The sequence below is a fragment of the Mirounga leonina genome, unplaced genomic scaffold (genome assembly GCF_011800145.1).
Source record: "Mirounga leonina isolate KUSES-001 unplaced genomic scaffold, KU_Mleo_1.0 Mir_154, whole genome shotgun sequence".
NCBI classification, from domain to species: Eukaryota; Metazoa; Chordata; class Mammalia; order Carnivora; family Phocidae; genus Mirounga; species Mirounga leonina.
The window spans coordinates 58,228,056-58,250,354 of NW_023270389.1; the positions used below are offsets into that span (position 1 = coordinate 58,228,056).

The 22,299-nt window shown below is 38.4% G+C and overlaps 1 protein-coding gene across 1 annotated transcript in view; it reads right to left on the minus strand.

Annotated features, from left to right (window-relative positions):
* POU2F1 (POU class 2 homeobox 1) overlaps window positions 1-22,299 on the minus strand; it is a 189,874-nt gene that overhangs the window by 32,228 nt on the left and 135,347 nt on the right. Inside the window, exons 4-10 of the mRNA XM_035010918.1 lie at window positions 20,155-20,208; window positions 18,193-18,312; window positions 15,733-15,921; window positions 13,916-14,042; window positions 12,502-12,596; window positions 6,239-6,412; window positions 486-627 (exon numbers count right to left, since the gene is read on the minus strand). Coding sequence (XP_034866809.1) covers window positions 486-627; window positions 6,239-6,412; window positions 12,502-12,596; window positions 13,916-14,042; window positions 15,733-15,921; window positions 18,193-18,312; window positions 20,155-20,208 — 901 coding nt within the window. The remainder of the gene's footprint in view (window positions 1-485; window positions 628-6,238; window positions 6,413-12,501; window positions 12,597-13,915; window positions 14,043-15,732; window positions 15,922-18,192; window positions 18,313-20,154; window positions 20,209-22,299) is intronic.

The following is a 22,299-nucleotide window of genomic DNA, read 5'->3' on the forward strand; positions in this document are numbered from 1 at the left end:
TGATTCTGTGACTCAAAATCCAAATTTTCCAAAAGGAAATCTCAGTACAAAAGACCTAAGTTAAAACTAGCAGCTCAACTTTTTATGTATGAAATATGTGGTCATTTTTAGTAACAAAAGCAGAAATATGATCAATAATAAGTTTATGATAATTCATCAAGGAAGCACCTATAAATTTGTTTTTTAAGTGTATCTAAATACATAGGACTTCTTATCCTCGTCCTTCAACTATCCCTAACCCTGGCTCAAATACAAGAAATATTCCAAGGCTAAAAATTATTGCTCATTGTGTACACTGTAATTACTAGATTTGAGTGAATTACTCTCTAATTTATGAAGTCATAATTTATATTGATCCTCCCAACATTAGTGAGCTTCAGTGTTCTGAAGGACCAATAATGCAATAGGAAACATAACCCCGAGTGTAAACAACGTCCCGTAAAACTCCACTGGACAGTGAGGAAGTGTCTTACGTATCCACTCACCTGCATCATTTAGCCACTTCTCCAAAAGTGGCTTTAGCTTGCACATGTTCTTAAAGCTGAGGTTCAAGGCTTCAAAGCGAGAGATGGTAGTTTGGCTGAAGTCATTTCCATATAGTTTACCCATAGCGAGCCCAACATCGCCCTGCACAGTAATACAGAGCAGGAGGGGGAGAGAAGAGAGAAGAGATTTGTCTCACTAATGTCCAAAGTCTTCACTCTAGGGTGCTGCTCCATAACTGTTCTAAAGACTCAACATTCATTCCATTTATTGGGTCTCACAAAACATCCAGCCTTAAGCTGAGCACAGCATTCAATGAGGCCTAGTTAGGCCTTGATTATGACAAAATTCTTAACTCCCATGTTCTCTCCATTTTGAGTCTCTTCTTGCTACCTCATGTAACAACCAACACATCAAATATTTCTAAGTTTCAGAAGATAGTGTTGATATCCTAACAAGCCCCTTAACTGATGCAACCAAAATGATTTAAATAATCCTTAAAAGCAGTTACCTGTATCACCTACAGGGTTAATAGATGTAAATGTTTAGATAACTTCAGGTATTTCTGAACTAGCCAAACTTCCTATAAATCACTTTAAAATTTAGAAATAATGCCTCACTCTCCCTGCACCCTCCTCCTGCCCCCCATAAAGTATTTCTGGAAGCAGTGAAAAAAATCAATTTCCACCCTTAGTTTGGATTTCAAAGTTGGTTACAAAAACAGGTATCCTAAAAGACTACTTTTGTAACCATTATAGAGATAGAAATTCACAGTAGAGAGGTTTGACCCACTTAGTTAAACCTTCATGGGCACTGGAAACTTGGTAACCCTATAGCAATAGAACAATGATCCCCTGAATATATTACAAAAGATGTCTTTCTTTATAAGCCTATAACCTTTGAAATGTATACAGTGCTTTTCTTTCAGCTGAATCTCTCTTGTTAAAACTGAAAAAAGCCATATCTTAATAGTTATTTTATACAGGTAATAGAAACTCATGGAGTTTAAATGATTCATGCTCTCACTTCAATTAGTTTAGTGGCAGGACAGAAAGGCAACATTTCTAGTCCCAAGAACTACACAGCCAATTCAACTATGCCAACAGCCACCTCCAACAATTGTAGCAACACTTATTTTGAATTGGGATTATCCTAGTCCTTTGACTCCCTCCAACCCTGCAATCCATCTTTTAGATGGATACTACATTTATTTTTTTATTTTATTATTATTTTTTTAAAGATTTTATTTATTTATTTGACAGAGAGAGACATAGCGAGAGAGGGAACACAAGCAGGGGGAGGGGGAGAGGGAGAAGCAGGCTTCCCTGTGGTGCAGGGAGCCCGATGCGGGGCTCGATCCCAGGACCCTGGGATCATGACCTGAGCCGAAGGCAGACGCTTAACGACTGAGCCACCCAGGCGCCCCAGGATACTACATTTATTAGCACCTGCATTAGGTGGTAGTTAAGGAAAGGAAAAAACTTTTTTTTTTTTTTTTAAAGATTTTATTTATTTGACACATAGAGAGACACAGCAGGCGGGGCGGCAGAGGGAGAGGGAGACGCAGGTTCCCCGCTGGGCAGAGAGCCTGATGCGGAGATGAAGATGTGACGTAGGGCTTGATCCCAGGACCCCGGGATCATGACCTAAGCCCAAGGCAGACGCTTAACCGACTGAGACACCCAGGCGCCCTAGGAAAAAACATCTTTTTTTTTTTTTTTTAAGATTTTATTTATTTGACAGAGAGAGACACAGTGAGAGAGGGAACACAAGCAGGGGGAGTGGGAGAGGGAGAAGCAGGCTTCCCGCCAAGCAGGGACCTGACGTGGGGCTCGATCCCAGGACCCCAGGATCACGACCCGAGCCGAAGGCAGACGCTAAAAGACTGAGCCATCCAGGCATCCCAGGAAAAAACATCCTTAAGAAACCTCCATTTTCGGGCGCCTGGGTGGCTCAGTCGTTAAGCGTCTGCCTTCGGCTCAGGTCGTGATCTGAGGGTCCTGGGATCGAGTCCCACATCAGGCTCCCTGCTCGGCGGGAGGCCTGCTTCTCCCTCTCCCACTCCCGCTGCTTGTGTTCCTGCTCTCATTATCTCTGTCTGTCAAATAAATAAATAAAATCTTAAAAAAAAAAAGAAAGAAACCTCCATTTTCTTACTGCACAGCTTCTGATAAAAAGTTTAAAGTTTAACAGAGGTATAGGTTTAAACGTTCAAACTATATGATAAAATGAGGTATAGAGAATATCAGAACTTCAACTGATGTGGCTATTTAACTTAATTCAAATCAAATAAATGAAAAACTCCGTTCCTTATTAGCACCACTAGCCATCCTTCAAGTGCTCAGGAGGCACACATGGGTAGCGGCCACGTGCTGCATGCACAGATGAGAACATTCGCACTGCCAAAGAAAGTGTCACTGACAGCTGTGAATACACAGTCTCCAAGAAGAACAGGAATGGACGGCTTATTGATTTCCCTCCAATTACAGTAAAACTGAAAGAACCAGGATAGTGTGAGCAGGGCATAAATGCTATCCATTATATTTATATACAAATAAATCTGTAGATACAGGTTTATCTATATCGATATCTCTATACATTTATTAAATCTTACTTCATTCAATCAACAGATATTCACTAAGTGCCTACTATATTTCAGGCACTAAATATGCTTTGTCACTTATATTCATGTCTTGGCCACTCTGTTTAGATAATAGCTTTAGAAAGCTGGGCCAACTAAACCTTGCAATTCTTTGAGTATAAGACCTGCTGTAATAGATGAAAATAAATGTCTTCTGACATTGTATCTACATAATTTGCTAAGAATTTCTCAAAAACTTCTGTAATATTTAGGAAAAGTTAACAATATTGGTAAGTACACAAAAATAACATATCAAAAATCACATCATTATGAAAATAATGCCTTAAACGGTGGCTAGACATAAAGCCATGCCATCAACTCACCAAAACTCCGATAGATCCATGTGAGATTTATAATACAATTTTACTTCATATTTAAAAAAAATTTTTTTAAGATTCATTTATTTGAGAGACAGCAAGTGAGGCGGAGGGAGAGGGAGTGGAGCAGAGGGAGTGAGAGTCCTAAGCAGACACTACAATGAGCGCAGAGCCCGACACAGGGCTTGATCTCATGACCCTGAGATCATGACCTGAGCCAAAACCAAGAGTTGGGCACCTACCCCACTGTGCCACCCAGGCGCCCCTAAATTATTTAAATGAATAAAAAGCAACAGGCCCCTCAGTTAATATACTAATTCTCATTAATTTGATATATGCTCAGTTTAGTGCTCTTGTTACTATCACGTTGGGTTCTTCCTCACAAAAGTAACTGTTTTAAGCAGTGGCCTCATACATTATCTGAACTATACAGAATATCTCTGGTATGTTTTTCTTTGATAAGATTTTATTTACTTATTTGAGAGAGGGAGAGAGAGGGAGAGAGCAGGAGGAAGGGCAGAGGTAGAGACACAAGCAGACTCCCCACCAAATGGGAAGCCTGATGCGGGGCTCGATCCCGGACCCTGAGACCATGACCTGAGCTGAAATCAGACACTGAACTGACTGAGCCACCCAGGAGCCCCTGATATTTTTTAAAAGAGCAAAAGGAAAAAGGAACAAAGACTGGAATTAGGAAATAATGAATGTACCACACGTGATAAAAGTGTTATACTACGGTATGCCTCCCAATTATATAGTGACAATCTATAGCAATCTTTTAACCAATTAAGTAATTAGGAAGTTACAGTTTAGGGGGTGCCTGGGTGGCTCAGTCGTTAAGCGTCTGCCTTCGGCTCAGGTCATGATCCCAGGGTCCTGGGATCGAGCCCCTTGTCAGGCTCCCTGCTCCACGGGAAGCCCGCTTCTCCTTCTGCCCCTTCCCTCCCTTCATGCTCTCTCTCGCTTTCTCTCTCTCAAATAAATAAAATCTTAAAAAAAAAGAGAGAAAAGAAAAAAAAATACTGTTTAAAACACCTACTAACATGTACATTTACTCAGAGGATAGGGATTTTTGTTTGTTTAAACAACTTCAATGTCTATCTTCCCCTGTGTGTGTATATAAATAAACAGGATACAAAGCAACCTTTGGAAAACTACAACTGGGGTAGGTGACTTAAAAACAAAGGTTGATTTTCCCATCCTCCACCAGTACTATGTGCTTTAATCCACGCAGTTAAATTTTGCAAAATGTTGCCACTGGTATGTCAAAGTCATTCTGAAAAATAAAGAAGACTCATGCCAAATAATAGGGTAAAACCATAAAGCACTAGACCATAAGGAAGCTCCTTTACATAAAAGACAAAGTAAGAGAAGGAGAAACAACACTAGCAGTATGTTGGGTCAAATGCCACAAAATGGCTAAAAACTATTTGGGTAGAAGTTAAAGATTTTAAAAAGCCTTAATATCCCTGGCATTTCACTGAGGCAACAGTCTCCTAGGGAACCTCAGAGTATGCTTTACTAATAGCCTGAAAGCCGAAGAGCTGCTCACTAACCAACCTTACACTTACTCAAGCTTAACTTACCCCATCATTCCAGTTGTAGCTTTCTTTTTTAAAAACAAGCCAGATCGTTGAGATGTTTCAAAGTACTGAACTCTTTATGAATTGTAATTTGTTTCTTCACAACTGAAACTCCTCACAAAGATAACTGCATTTTCTCTAAAATTTTACCTACTTAAAAAATCACTTCACGTTCCTAATATGTAATTAGTTTCTTTGAGCAAAAATAAGTTACCAGAAAAATAAGGAATTTAAGTCTGTTCTTAAAAACACAGAGAAAAGAAGGATATATCATCCCTGGTTTTTGATCTACCACAGTAGTGCATTACTTTACTTTCAACTGAAAATAATTTGGATAGTGTTTAAGTAGCGGCTTAATCTTCAAACGGTAATTATATTCTAAGAAAATATCAGGTTTTTCCTGATTCCATAAAAACACCCAATCCAATCTATACTTCCATAACTACTTCTCATCTAATGATCTCATATCATTTTACATAAATGTTACTCAGTTTAATTCTTTTCCTGCTCTAAAAGTATTATTTGTGACAGGTTAATCAAAGAGTTATCAGTGGCAGTGCTTGGAACAAGAACGCTATATACCCAGATGCCTGTTTAAACCATTAAACTTATTCCACATTAAAAGCCCTCTGCTAGGTGACATTAAAAAAAAATTAATTTGAATTTTGATTAATTTGGGCTTTTCAGATTTAACAGATTCCTATTTGTTTAATTACTTTCAGTTTGGGCTTATTGTGTGTGTGTGTGTGTGTGTCCACTGGCCCCCTTCTCTCTCCCAAAAATCTGTTTTTAAACAAGTCTTTCAAACTTTTCCCCCTGCAATCTTTACTCTCTGAATCTTACAGACAGAGCACTAAGGCCTAGAACCAGATGTTCTACAGATAAAACCCTCACTATAGTTACAGTATCCCCAAACATAATCTTTTAAACTCTCACCTTTTATTGGTCTAATTATGATTTCAGAGGCCCGTGTTCTGAGAGAAGTCTTAAAGATTTTAACCTAACATTAAACCATAAACTTATATAATTGGATATATGATTAACAGTCTAAATTTATAAATGCAGAAAATGGCTAAGAACAAGTTTCAGTCTAAAACTAAGTGACAACAAGGCCAAGGAACCTTCTGCACCTCAGAAGCTTCTCTGGACATGTAAAGCACAGATCTGGACCCAGTCAAGGAGATATCTCTAAGTTAAGGGTGGGTTCATCCTACCTGAGTGAATCCAAGTTTGATTCGTCTTTGTTTGAAGGTCTTGGCAAATTGCTCAAGCTCCTCAAGGTCACTGGGCTCCTCCAAGCTGGGAGTGTCAATTCGCTTTGGTGTTGACTGGCTCTGTGGAAGTGTCTGAATTGGGGTTGCTGCTATTGTGCGTGTTGGGGTTGCTGGCTGTTACAAGGAACAGAAGGATAAGAGAACAAGCATACAAAATGATACACTGGAACGTGTTGCACGTGAACAACTTAAAGAAGCAGCTATATTCATAAAGAATTATGAAGACCATGTAACATCGTGGAAGGTACAACATAATGCTCAGTGAGAAAAGCAGAGTGTGAAACTGTGTGGACTATAATTACGGTTAAGGTTAAAAACATGTAAGTCCATGAAAAAGCTTAAATACTCAAAAATGAAACCATTATATTTGGGTTTTCAAATATATGTATGCATAAGATACATTTGTTCAGAGCATACGTAATGAATTAGACTTTATTTTAAAGAATCTATTTCACAAATATGCCACTTAATCTATAAGTTTCAAAACAGCTGTCTTGTTTATCTTGTTTGTACCATCATATCTCCAACTTATGACACAGTATTATAAAAATAATAAGATTAAAATGATTTTAAGGGGAAAGTAAATCACCTACAGTTTAAATAACTTAATAGCTTCTTTTTTGTGTCTTTCTTTCCATAGACCTACATTTCTTTCCTTTTTTATCCTGTTTTTAATTTGTTGCACTAGGTTTATTTAATCTCTAAATGTTTCTCTCACAAGTTATAAGTAATTTTCAAATCTTCAGTAACAAGTCATGCATCTCACTGATCAGAGTAACTTTTATGATAGGATTAAGACACTGGAAGGGGCCACAGGGCACAAAATCAAAACAGTAAACTTTGTTTTTACTCAGGTATGACTGACACAAGAAAAGCTGCATATATTTAATGTATACATCTTGACGAGTTTGAAAGTAAGTATACATTCATGAATATATACTGTCACCATACCCAGCGCCCTAAACTTACTCACTGCCTCTAAAAGGTTCTTCCCTCCCTTGGATCTACATTCTTAACTTTAACTATAATTATAGGATATATAATTTTATACTCTGCTTCATAATTATCATTTTCAAAGGCTAAATGAGGTGATATTATCATAATTAAACAATTTCTTCATTGCTAGACACTTTTTTCACTTATGTTTTCACTAAGATAGTTAACACCATAATGAAAAACCTTGTACATATGGTTCTTTTTCCCACCTTTGTAATTAGTTCTTTGCGATACATTCAGAAGTGATTTGCTATAAGATAAAGGGCACACCATAAATACACATCATGTTGGTTCTCACTACAAAATGCTAGTTTCTTCCAAGTGATTGTGTTAGCAGTTTTTAAAAATGTTTTGCTAAGTGAAGGAATGTATGGTACTTCACTATTGCCTTAATTTAAATTTCTCTTATTACTCAAAGTAAAATTTTTCCCATGTGTCAATAATTACCTGTATTTCTTTATCAATGGATTTATATCCATAGCCAATACATCTATTAATGGTCTCATTCTCATCCTTATTGAGCTCACCAGATGTTATAGATTAAGGCTTTGTGTGTTGTATCAGTACAAATAAGATTTCCCAATCTGTTTTTTCCTTTTATTCTTCAGTGTACATAGGTTTGAAATTGTCATTTGGGTGAACTTTTTTTTCCCTTTCTAACATCTTATTGCTTCAAATCTGAGAAAGCTTTCACTTATTTCTAACTCAGATAAAATTCCTTTTAATAGTCTGCTAGCTTCCTCTATATATTTTTATATATTTATTTAAATCTATCTGAAGTTTATTTGGGGACATGAAGTAGTATAATCTTTTAAAGAAAATTTTAAATTTCCTTATTACACAAACATAAGGCTACTCTGTTTTGCTCGCAAGCCGAGTGGAATCTGCCCTTGTGAGTATTTGTTAGTGGAAGGTGCTGCACACCCCACCCCCCCAAACCCGCCGACTACAACATCATTGCTGAGTTGACCCTTCCTGTGAAGTAGCCCAGGTGAGAGCTTACTGCCCAGGGTTACAGATGGAGTCTGTGGCTGTGAGTTCTCTTGTAATTTAAATGCGTCATAAACCCCAAACTTCGACCTGGATAGTAATATGCTCTTTCCAACGGAACCAACCGGCCCAGAAAACTACACAATAGACATGACACAGGCCTAGAACTGGAGTAAGCTCCTCTCTATCACCGTTTCAATGAAGACAACACGTTCATCTCTATTAGATGTTGTTGACACTGAGTAATGTTCAACCTGACCATTTTAGAGGAGCCCAAACCAGCGCCAACCATGTCAGAATCCTGTGCAGCTGTACACTTCCCAGTGAAACTGGTTGATAGGGAGAGGTGAATCTCAACTATCACACTGTTACTTCATCTCCAGGCTTGAAGTAACCCCGTTCTCAAATAATAAAGGACTAAAAATAGCTTGGGTACCTTTTGGTGGGGTGGTTACAGATAAGTTACCCCAACTCCAGAAACCTCAGGCTGGACTGGGCCAGATCTAGAAATGGTAGAGTAGAATTCAGTGAGCAGGAGTCAGGATGAAGCTACACAGCCCTGCCACTGTGTGCAGAGCGTGGAGGCCAGGAAGGAATTGCCGGTACAGGCTTTTTTCAAAACTCCAACCTCATTTTTACATGCAGCACAGTCACAATGAAGTGCAAATTTAAGTGTACAGTTTGATGTTTTGACAACTGTATATAGTTACAGAACTGCTGCGACAATTAAGATACAGAACATTTCTATCCCCCAGACAAGTTCCTTTGTGCTCTTTGCCACCAATCTCCACCCTTAGCCCCCAGCCCCCAGCAAGCACTGATAGGATTTCTGTCCCTATAGTTTTGTCTTCTAAAACACCATCCACATTGAATCATACAGTATGCTGTCATTCATGTTTGGCTTCTTTCACTTAACATAATGCTTCCAAAATTTATATATGTTGGTGAATGTTTCAGAAGTATATTTCTTTCTATTGCTGAGTAGTATTCCATCAATCACATGGACATGCCAAAAATTATGTTACCTATTCACTAGCTGTTGGACATTTAGGTTATTTCCAGTTTGGGGTGATGATGAATAAAACTGCTTTGAACATTTACATACAGGTCTTTGTGTGGACATATGCTTTCATTTCTAGGAGCAGAAGTGCCGGGTGATAAGGTACATGCATATTTAACTTTATAAGAAACTGCCAAACTGTTTGCACCAACTTGCAACCCCACTAACAATATATAAAAGAACCCAGTTGCTTTACACTTGGTATTGTCATAGTCTTTTTCATTTTGCCCATTCTAGTGGGTGTGTAGTGATATTTCATTTGCATTTCCCTGATAACTAATGATTTTGAGCATCTTTTCATATGGTTACTGGGCATTTGCATACCTTCTTCTTTGGTGAAGTATTTTCAAATATTTTGTACATACCCCCTTTTTAAATATTATTGAGTTGTGTGAATTTATTATAAATTCTGAAGACAAGTCTTATCAGATATAAATTTGAAAAATATTTTTTTCCAGTCTGTGCCTTTTCTTTTTATTCTTCTAACAAAAAATTTTTAATTTTTTTTTTTTAAAGATTTTATTTATTTATTTTAGAGACAGAGCACAAGAGCGGGGAGCAGGAGCGGGAGAAGCAGACTCCCTGCTGAGCAGGGAGCCCGATGCGGGACTCGATCCCGGGACTCCAGGATCATGACCTGAGCTGAAGGCAGTCGCTCAACCAACTGAGCCACCCAGGCGCCCCCAAAATTTTTAATTTTTATAAAATTAAATTTACCCATTTTTTCTTTTATGATTAGTGCTTTTTGTGTCCTATTTTTTTTTTTTAAAGATTTATTTATTTTAGAGAGAGAACACACACGTGAGAGCCAGAGGTGGGGCAGAGGAAGAGGGAAAAGGAAAGAAGCAGACTCCCTGCTGAGCTTCGTGAAGCCCAAAGTGGGGCTTGACCCACCACCCTGAGATCATGACCTGAGCTGAAATCAAGAGTCAGATGCTCAACCGACTGAGCCACCCAGACACCCCTTTTTGTGTCCTATTTAAGAAATCATTACCTTGGGGCGCCTGGGTGGCTCAGTTGGTTAAGCATCTACCTTCCGCTTGGGTCATGATCCCAGGGTCCTAGGATTGAGCCGGGCATCGGGCTCCCTGCTCAGTGGGGAGTCTGCTTCTCCCTTTCCCTCTGCCCCTCCTCCCACTCATGTTCTCTCTCTTTCTTAAATAAATAAATAAATAAATAAATAAATAAATAAATAAATAAATAAAATCTTAAAAAAAAGAAGAAGAAGAAAGAAATCATTTTCTTTCCAGGGACACAAAGATTTTTCCCTAAGTTTTCTTCTAGAAGGATAGGTCCATAATCCATTTCAAATTAATCCCTGTAAATTGTGTAAAATAAAATCAAGTTTCTTTTTTTTGGGGGGGGTCTATGGATAACCAAAGGCCTTCCTTTTCTCACTGAAATCCTTTGGCATTTTTGTGGAAAATCAGTTGGCCATAGACGTGTAGGTCTACTTACCCTTCTATTCTGTTTCATTTCTATCCATGTGCCATTATCATGCTATCTTCATTACTATAGCTTTATAACAATTCTTGACATGAGGTAGTCTTTCAACTTTTTTACTTTTCAAAATTGATTACTCTATGTCCTCTACAATTCCACATAAACGTTAGAAATACTATGCAAATTTCTATTTAAAAAAGCCTATTGGGTACTGACTGGAATTGTGTTGAATCCATAGATCAATTTGGAAAAGAATTCACATTTTAACAACATAAGCCTTCTGATTCATGAACATATTATATCTCTCCATTTGTTTAGGTCTTCTTTAATTTCACTCAGCAATATTTTGTAGTTTTCAATGTGTAAGTCTTACAAATGTTTTGTTAAATTTATCTGTAAATATTTTTCCTCTTAATTTCAACTTCCAAACAATCCTTCTTAATACTGATTGATTACAAGAATCTAATCCTACATTCTTGCTAAACTCACTTACTAATTCCAGCAGCTTTCTGTAGATTCTTTAGGATTTTCTACATAGACAATCATGTCCTCTACCAATTAAGACAGGTTTACATGTTCCTTTCTAATCTACATGTCCTTTTTTTTTTTTCTTGTGTTACTGCACTGCTAGGACCTACAGTACAAGCCAGATAAGTGGTAACAGTGGACATCCTTGCCTTATTCCTGATCTTAATGGGGAAGTATGATGTAGGGCCCTTTTTTTTTTTGTAGATGCCTTAGTAAGGTTTGAAAACTATTCCTAGTTTGCAAGACTTTTTATCATAAACAGATGTTGAATTTTGTCAAATCTGGCAATGTGCTAATGATAACTTCCAAGATTATAGACAAAGAGAATCTGAAATGGAAGGGGGATTCAGGATCAGTCAGTTCAATCACCTAATTTACAGAAGAAGAAATGAAGGTCCACAGAGGTGAAATGACATGCTCAAAGTCACAGCTGTTCACAAAACAAACTAGATCTAAAGCTTAAATCTCAAGATGCCTACGCATATGCATTTTTTATAATTTACTTCTAGTAGAAATGAGCTAAAGCAACATCTTAGAGGTGAGAGGAAAGAAAACACAAAGATCAGAACTTCTTTGCAATTTCTGAGAAAGTGCAAAGGACAATGATGTGTTTTAACTGAGGCACTAGGTTTCTTTTTTTTTTTAAAGATTTTATTTATTTATTTGAGAGAGAGAGCACATGAGAGGGGGGAGGGTCAGAGGGAAAAGCAGACTCCCTGCCGAGCAGGGAGCCCGATGCGGGACTCCATCCCGGGACTCCAGGATCATGACCTGAGCCGAAGGCAGTTGCTTAACCAACTGAGCCACCCAGGCGCCCCGAGGCACTAGGTTTCTAATGCAAGTGGTAATCTCTACTGCCAACTACGGGGAGGGGTCAGGGAAGACGAGAGGATGGCCAAACAGCCAGAACTCATTACTCATTTGCCACTAACAAAGTTATTCTTTATAAACATATAAGAAAATAGGAACTCCCTGAAGATTTTCAAAGACTACATCAATTTGGTAGCATTGCTTTACCAAGCTGGTAAGTCCTATTTTGAATCTTTGATCACTTTGTGAAAACTATCTGGATTATTTTTATTAGGGTATTATGGGGTTCTGCTGTGTTTTTATAATTTAACAAAGTCCAAGAATCCCTCAAAACATCAAGGCAAGAGAAAGCAAACCTCAATGGGAGAAAACTGACCTGGGAGGTGAGGGTGATGCTTGGCTGCGACTGTAGGAGGTTGGCTTGGCTTTGCTGAGGTAGTTGCGTTAAAAGATTTTGCGCTTGCAGGAGACCTGTAAAACAAAAACGTGTCATGTGAGAAACACTAAAGATTACTTTGAACATATGACAAAATAGAGAATAAGAAAGCGAAGTGAAAATTTCCAGCTGATCTCTTGATAGTTTTTTTTTTTCCTTAAAGATTTTATTTATTCATTTGAGACACAGAGATACAGAGAGAGAGAGAGAGAAAGCATGAGCAGGGAGAGAGGCAGAAGGAGAGGGAGAAGCAGGCTCCCCACTGAGCCAGGAGCCCGATGTGGGGCTCGATCCCAGGACCCTGGGATCATGACCTGAGCCGAAGGCAGACGCTCAACCATCTGAGCCACCCAGGCGCCCCCAATCTCTTCATAGTTTTATCAGTCTTAAAACTCTTAATGTCTTATTTGCCTAAAATTCAATCTTGTTAAATACAAGTTGGGCAGAAGACATGGAACATTAAACTAAAACTGATGTATGTATTTGATACGGTGTCTGACAATCTCTCTGATCAGCCAATCCTTTATTTTAGTAAGGAATGGATGAAAATGAAGAAGTACTCTATACAAAAGCAGCTTGAAACTCTAAAAAGAGCTCACCTTCTTAACCCAGAATCCAATAGAAACTGCCAGTAGATGTTGGACCAGAGAACTGTCTGGTTCATGAAAGGAGCAGGCTATCTATTAAGAAGTGGAATAGGTATTTACACAATGAAAGATTTTAGAATGAACCATCAAGAAGAAGGCTAAAAGACAGAAATAATGAAGAATTGGTAGAGATGCACTAGTGTTTCTTGGGATGAAGTCTTGATACCCTGAATCTCTCTACACTGACTCCATTAACCAATCTTACAAACATGATTGAACTTAACTGTCTGATACAGAAGTGACACAATATTTACCACTAAAAGGCCTTGAACTTTTTTTAAATAACTCAAAAACCTGCAACTTCTAATATAACATCCTGTCCCTTCCCAAACTTTAAGAGAAAACAAATGATTGTTAGAAGCATATGCTTTTAATGCCCAGCCCACCTTTTTAAATACATTCTCAAGAAAAACTATCAAAATACTAGAAGTAATTTATGTTGAAGGATTTCATTTAGATTGTTGGCCAAACTCCTGGATCCCCCCTAGTGATTAAACAGATGAAAGGCATTAAAGGACAACTTCAACATGTGGTATGCGTGACCAAAAAATGTATTTTTCTTAACATGATACTGAGTTTGAAGTTAGAGTAAATGTAATAAAAACACTGTGCTCATGGAGTTCCAGGGCCAGAATGACAGCAGTGGATGTAGGAGCCCCCAAAGGATAGCCCCATGTACCGCGGGCAGGTGCGGGGGAGGTGCTCACCCTGCTGGCCCTGGGGCGTCTGGGAGATGATGAATTGCGCTGGTTGCAGGTTGGTGGTCGGATGCACCAACACAAACTGCTGCAGGTTGAGATTCTGCTGCTGAAGCTGCTGCAGCTGCTGCAGATCCTAGAAAACCAGAATTACACCACAGATTAGAGATCCTGAAATCAAAACTCCCTGAATCATACGGTTCCCAGATGATGAACTGTGGCATCCAAATAAAAAAGAGTCAATATTTTACAATATTTTCCATTCTTCGGAACAGGGTACGCCTGGGTATGTTCCCAAAGAAGCAGCAAAGAAGAAACCTGGAGCGGCCATAAGGACTGATGATTTCTGTGGGTAGCTACTGCATCATGACTTAGGCCAAACCTGATTTCCAATAGTTATTTCAAATTTCCTCAGAACAAATGGTTACAGTTGAGTGTTGTAACATGTAAAGACCAATATGGGTTTTAAAACTCAACTGAGAAAAGAATATGTTGAGTTTTTAAATATTCAACTGATCTTTCTCTTCAGTAAAAATGGAGAGTGCTAAGTTTGAATTTGCATCAATAAATTAAAATATCTATAACGATTCATTAAATTTGGCACCAGTCTAACTCAACTGAGAAATCAGTGTAAAAATACCTAAAAATAGCTATCCACATAAAAATCCAAGCCACAGCATACTAAACTTGCTTATCTTGGTTTAGCGTTTCATAATTTTCAATGTGTTTCCATGGCACATTATCTTATGAGAATAATATCAACATAGGGTTCTCAAATCTTACACACTAAAAACATTGTATTTGGTGAGGAAGAAAATGGCCAAAATTAAACATTATCTTGATAAAGCTTGTATATAATGGTCATAAAAATTAGTCTGACATCTATTCTTTTTTTTTTTAAGATTTTATTTATTTATTTGACAGAGAGAGACAGCGAGAGAGGGAACACAAGCAGGGGGAGAGGGAGAGGGAGAAGCAGGCTTCCCCGCAGAGCAGGGAGCCCGATGCGGGGCTCAATCTCAGGACCCCGGGATCATGACCTGAGCCGAAGGCAGACACTTAACGACTGAGCCACCCAGGCGCCCCAGTCTGACATCTATTCTTTACTCATATAGTTAACTGGCTCTTTTTCAATGTCTAGTCAAACTCTAGCTACGATGTAAATCCACTTCTGCACTTCTGAGTCTTCTCTAGGGGGACAGAGATCATTGTCTAGCACTAGACTCGTAAGAATTCTTTCTATGACATACTGATATGACTACCGGTACTTTTTTCCTCTCCTTGAGATAAAGGATTTCATTTACCTTTCTTCCTTGGTAGTATTGTCTATGCCTCTTAAATAACTTTTTATTATCTGTGGATACTTTGCCCTAAAATGAACACTGAAACCAAACAACATTCTAATGCAGTTCTGCATGGAGTTAATCACTCTGTAGCAGAGATGACGTGCCACCTCTCTCACACGAGTGGCAACATTCACTGCAGAGCACATGAAAGAACCCATGCCCGCCATAATTAGCTAATTAAAATAAATACAGTAATCCCCTGCTTCAGAAATATGCCAACTAATTATTCAAGAATTGTCACTTAATATAAACAGTTATTCAAATAATCAGTTATGTGTTTATAATATCAACTCAAATAAGCAAACAAATGTATTATTTCTATCTAGTGCAGTGGTAAGGAAGGCTACCACATACTTCCCTGATCTAGAGCTTCTCAGGTCCTTAAGGGCCCACACTAACCATCAGGAAGTGAATTTTATACTAAAGGAAACCTGCCGTTTTCTGCCTCCCCTTCGTGCCCAAGCCCCAGGAGAGACTCACCTGTGCGATCTGTATGGGCTGAGACAGGGGGATCTGCGTCATGGGCGTGGCGGCGGAGGCTGAGATGGTGGCCCCAGCAGCACTGTGCTGTTGGCTGGCGGAATGCTGCTGCACGGCTGCGGCCAGCAGCTGGGCCTGGGCCTGGGCCTGCTGGAGCAGTAACTGCTGCTGGGCTGGCGTCAAAGCAAGCTGAACAGAAGTACAACAAACATTCGGAAGGTGTGAAGGACAAGGGGCCCTACTACAAGCCATGTGGCATAAGACCCTAGCGGGCCAACTTCACGTGGGTAGCGTGAGACTAGAACGTTCATCAGCAATCAAGCTACCATTACTAGCAGAACGGTTACATTAAAACGGTGGTCCTCACTCTGGACTGCACCATTCAAGCTCGTCCAGGGCCCCAGGGTTCAGGCAAAAAAGTAATTAAGTAGTAAGCAGGAAAAAAAGGAATCAGTGCTGACAGGATATGAAAAGAAATTTACACCCAACAGAACAGCAAGTGATTAGTCAGATGAATGAGGAACAAGGATGCTGGATCTGACCACAGAAAGAACTGATAAGGCCCAGCTGCTTCCCATTAGCATGAATCTATGCCATATTCCATCATTTCCATTATGTCCGAAGATATGACTAAAGAATATGAGCTCCATTTGTTTCTTTTCCAAGTCTCCCTACAGCCCCTCCCTAACCCAGTCTTTTCTATTATTGAAAGCACTGGGTCTCTGCAACTTTACATCCTCTTTCCAACACATTATCTCGGTGAAACAGGTGGTGACAGCCGCTCTCTCTACATGCAAATGAATCCTAATGCCCAGGTTTCAGAGAAGCTCCAGCCACATGAACCTGGAATCTCAAGTGTCTCTTACTATTGTAGACACTAATCACCCAAAACAAACCCAAACAGTAAAACAGGAAATGTATTTAGAGCAGATTTAAACTTGCTTTCATAACGCAACTTATTTCAAACACAAAGTAGTAAGTGTGTTTTGCCTTCCTTTCGGTGGCATGATCTGATCAGACAAGAAGGAATCCTAGACTATCTCTCTCTCTCTTTTTAAGCTTCTCTTTTTTGGGTAATCTCTACACCCAACATGGGGCTTGAACTCACTACCCTGAGATCAAGATTCACATGCTCTTCCAACAGAGCCAGCCAGGTGCCCCACCTTGGAATATATTAAGTGCATTCACTTAGTGGCACAACTCTCCTTCTAAAAGAGTCCAATACAATTCGCGCATTGGAGGCATAAGAATCAAAATCAAACCATTCAAAAACTTAATACCTATCAAGGTACATTTGACTATAAATATTTTATATAATACATAAACATACTAATCTTTGAGGAGATTTTTATTTTTACTTATTTTAAATTTTATTTAAATTCAATTAATTAACATAGTATATTATTAGTTTCAGAGCTAGAGCTCAGTGATTAATCAGTTGCATATAACACCCAGTGCTCATTACATCACGTGCCCTCCTTAATGCCCATAGCCCAGTTACCCCATCCTCCCCCACCTCCCCTCCAGCAACCTTCAGTTTATTTCCTATGATTAAGAGTCTCTTATAGTTTGTTTCTCTTGAGGGGATTTCTAAAATAGTTTCGCGACAATTCTTAAAAGAGCCTTTCCACTACCAAGACATACTTAACTAAAATAAAGGAAATAAAAATTTGTGTGGGTTGATGTGATGTGAATTCAACAATAACAAATAACTCTTCCTTACCACTCTCCTAGCCTTTCCACCCACAAAATAACTTAACAGCAAATGTTTAACACTGGAAAATATTTTTGGTGTCTTAGAGCAAAGAGAGCTGAAAAGTTAAAAGTTAATATATTCATAAAGGCCAATTTATTACCAATTATAGTAAATGACATTTATCGACTGTTCTTTGAGTTTTACAAATATTGTTACTCTTACTCTTTGTAACAATATTGTGAAATAGCATCTTACATGGATAACATCTCCGTTTCACTGAAGGAAAACTGAGGCACAGGGAGATGAAGTAATTAGCCCATACAGCAAACTGCAGAGCCAGGATAGGAGACCAGAGGTTTCGTTTGAGAACATTACACAATAACTTAAAGAAAATGTTTTTCTTTTGTAGGTACTAGTCCTTTCTTTAACTTCTACTCTGCAGCAATATTGGAACTCCAAACTGATCACTCTAATTTCATCATTGTAATGGTCTCAATCACAGGATGACTCCACTGCATGATGAAGCAGCAGCTGAAACTGGAGTGTAAAGAAGTCTTTAGCTTATCTAGAGCATCTGCAAAAGTAAGAAAAGATACCCTGAAAACGTATGACAGAGATAATTCCTTTTTCAGAGCTGCCTATAGTATAGAAAATGCCTTAAAGAAAACAGCGTCAGGCAAAGCAAACTGTTCTAACCCAAGCATTGGCCATTGGCCATTGTGACACAAAGAAAGCTTACTAGAATTCTCCCAGTGAAGACTCACCCCAGTTATCTGTCCTCCGGCCAGCATGAGTTGGGTCTGGGGGATGGCTGCTTGCACTGAAGGCTGCTGGGAGGGCTGGCTGGGCTGCTGGGAGTCCCCCGATTCTTCATTAGATTTAGACTGAGGTGGGTGGGTGGTGGTGGGAAGGAATAAGAGATTTCAAATAATTGATTAAAAAACCTATACTTATTTACAACATGGATTTATCTAGTCATGAGTTTTCTGGTTTCATTCTTTTCCTTTCCTATTAATCTCTGTATTTTCCTAATTTTAACACAGTAAGTTTTTAGACTTTTTTTCCTTTAAAAATCACATTTATTATTTGTTGTTTTCTAACTATAAAAGAAATGATCAAATACGGAACATAAAAGTAGAAAAATAAAATATAAAAATTATCCACAATACAAGTTTTTGGTGTAGACTTTTTGTTCCAATGCCAGCAAAGCTGCAATTACAACTTTTAAGAAGAAAAAATAATTGGGTCCTCCACAAATCAACAGGATTGTTTAGAAACCCCAATCCTCAACTTCGGAAATAAGGAGAAAGGGAAGAGCACATTCTCAATCCATTTCTACATTAGACCGTCCATCCCAACATTCTAAGATGTATTTTGGTGGTCAGCCTGAAACTTCCTTATATATCATCTCAGAAATTGGTTACTTGACCTACAGAAGTTTTCATCTAATATTTAAAATAACTGTAAATTTAGCATCTCCCATCAAGTAACACACAAATTTAGAGGGAAAATGCTGCAGTCAAGTGGGAAAGAGGACATAGTCCTAAAAGGGACACTAAGGGGAAATTTTATGGTAATTAAAACTGGTTATGCAGAGCATTAAAATTCTGCATAGATTTGCATACTTCCCACCACCTGTTTTGGGGACTGCAGCAAGGCTAATTAACATAAAGGCTCTGATTAATTCTGCCAGTCACTGAGAGAGAATTACAGTGCAGGACTGTAAACACGCCGTACTGGAGAGACAGTCTGTTTGCCAACATCTCTCGAAGGGATGGAAGTTTACCATGGCAACCAAGGCAATTTTCCGCCTCCTCTCCCTCAGAAAGGAAGGTCACATTATCTCCTTTTCTCTTCTCTTCTCCCTGCCATGTGTTACTAGGTCCATATTCCACTGGGTTTCATGGAATGCTCAACCCAAGGTCTTTAGTCATTAGCAACACTGAAATCAATCTTCTAGAATAGGGTTTTCTCCTCTTGACTGTTAGTAACCCAAACACTATAAGGAAAGGAAGCTGGAGATCAACTGAACTATGGAGTAATGCATAATAACTGAACTTTGCATGTTTTACCATATGATTTATATCAGCAAAGTAGCCAGATTTAAATTTTGTTTTTAAAATTTTGACTGTATGAAGCCCGTCAATGACTATAACAGGTTTAGTTAGAAACCTTAGAATCATAGCATTTTAGAGCAGAGAGGAACTTTGGCAAGCTTCTAAACTTCCCTACTTAAATAAATGTAAGAGAAAAGGAACCCCAGGAGGTTAAGTGACTTGCTAAAGGTCACACAGCTAGTTAGTGGCAGAGTGAGAATGTAAACCTAAGACCTTTGTATCTCAGTCCAGTGTTCTTTCCTCTACACTCTAAAATGACAATTAAAAAAGACATCTGGAAACAGAAAGGGCATTAAGATTTATCTGGCTTTGTGTTTAGGTATGTGTTATAACTGTATAACTTAGAAACAGTTTACTAAACTTACGTATCCAACTCTGAAAGTACACTTTTCTTGTTCACCTTTTGTCATTCACAGTAGCATAATATGAACTGGATTTTCATTAATGTCAATGATTACATTATTTGGAACTCAATGACATTAGGTAATAAAAAAAGGTAATACTTCTAAATATTTCCTATTATAAAATTATTGCATGCTCATTATAAAAAATCCAAAAAATATGGTAAAAATGTGTAAAACTGATCCATAATCCCATGACCCAGCTTACCTGTACATTTAAAGACTGAGCAGCAGCCTGTAAACTTGTTCCAGCGAGCTGGACCTGAAAGTAATCAGGTAAAGTTCTAGTCTGATACTGTTGACATCCATCATTATAAGTTGACATCAACAAGTATTTCAAGAATCTCTACTAAGTGCATGTCACTGAGTTAGAGCTGAGAACACAAAGAGGCCTATCTTATAGGGTTAAAACTTTATGGACAAGATCACAGTTCCTCTACCTCCCACCAGAAAATGCTGTTAACATTTCTTTTCTAAAAATGTTTTCCCATACTAAACTAGCATCATCAGACATGCCATACTGTATTAGGCATTCCTTATATAACATCCTGTTTGTATTCACTGGACATTTAGGTTCTAAAAACTTAATTCATCTTCCATTGTATTAAAGAACACGTAAGAACAAGCTATTTATATACATTATTTTTATCATTATAAACAATCAGAATAATCTACTCATTCTAATTTCAAAATTTTCATGTACATATCAGAGTAAAAACCTTACATATATATACACAGTCAAGTTCTTAAAACATTTATAGTCATAATTCAAAACTGCTGGCTGAAATAAAGAATCTGTCTTATAAACCACACATGAAAGTGTCATAATATTTAATACATTTTATGCATTCAGAAAGCTAAAACCATGATTATATTAGAATAAGGATCATTATTTGACAACCATGTTAATTATAACTGATTCTGGCAAGTGTCATCAATGGATGATGCTTTAATGGGTGAAATCTGAGGAATAACATGATAGTCCCATATTCTCAACTCTCTCTCCATAGATATTTACTAATTACAAAAGGTAATTAAATGACACATGTGCCTTCTGGTATGATCCACTAAGAACACAGCATTACTTACGTTGTATTCCTCCCCAAACCCAAACTGAGCAACACTATACAAAATAACTAGTTTGTATTCTTCAAAAATGTCAATGTCTTGAAAACAAAGAAAGACTATGGTGGGAGAGAAAGAATATAAACTAGGGTAGAATAAACGGAAGCCTAAATTAGAATGGCAGCAGTCAGCATAAAAAGTAGTTAACATGAGAGGCATTCCAAGGTACTACAGAGGATCCTGGCAAATGAATGGATATAGATAAAGAAAAAAGTCATGAATTATTCCAGGGTTCAAATCTGAGAGACTGGAAAAAAGGTAGTGTCATTGACAGGAAGCCAATAAGTTCCATTTTGGATATATCACACAGCATCAAGGTTTCCTAAAGTTAAATATAAGTGTTGATATGGAGCTCAGGATAGAGTTCAGAGCTAAAGTGAACAGACTGCTGCCCTTTATTTAAAACTAATAGTCCTGTTAGTAGATAAGAGCCCTCAGAAACAAACCTAGACATTTACAGAGAACATATTTTAGATGCAGTGTAATCAAGGGAGGATTATCTGAAAAGATAGTTATGTTTAAGACCCAAAGGCTAGGGGTGCCTGGGTGGCTCAGTCGTTAGGCGTCTGCCTTCGGCTCAGGTCATGGTCCCAGGGTCCTGGGATCAAGCCCCGCATCGGGCTCCCTGCTCAGCGGGAAGCCTGCTTCTCCCTCTCCCACTCCCCCTGCTTGTGTTCCCTCTCTCGCTGTGTCTCTGTCAAATAAATAAAATCTTAAAAAAAAAAATTATAAGATCCAAAGGCTAAAAATTCAGCCAAAGAGCCAGAGGAAAGAGTTTTGGGTACAAAGATTTAAAGGAGATAAAGTTTCTATGTGATTTTATTTAAATCATGTTGTTTCTGGGTAGACGTTTGTTGAGGAAGAGGATAGTTACAGGTCTTAAAGTATCTCCTCATGGATTATTTCTGGAATTTGAAATTTATATTATAGTTGTATAAAAGAATGCTGTTTTTAGGAAAAATGTGATGAAGTATTTAGAAGTAGAAGGTCATAGTGCCTGCAACTTACTCTAAAATGATTTTATTTATTTATTTGACAAAGAGAGACACAGCGAGAGCAGGAACACAAGCAGGGAGAGTGGGAGAGGGAGAAGCAGGCTTCCTGCGGAGCAGGGAGCCCGATGCGGGGCTCAATCTCAGGACCCCGGGATCATGACCTGAGCCAAAGGCAGACGCTTAACGACTGAGCCACCCAGGCGTCCCTGTATATACATTTTTTATATGTGTGT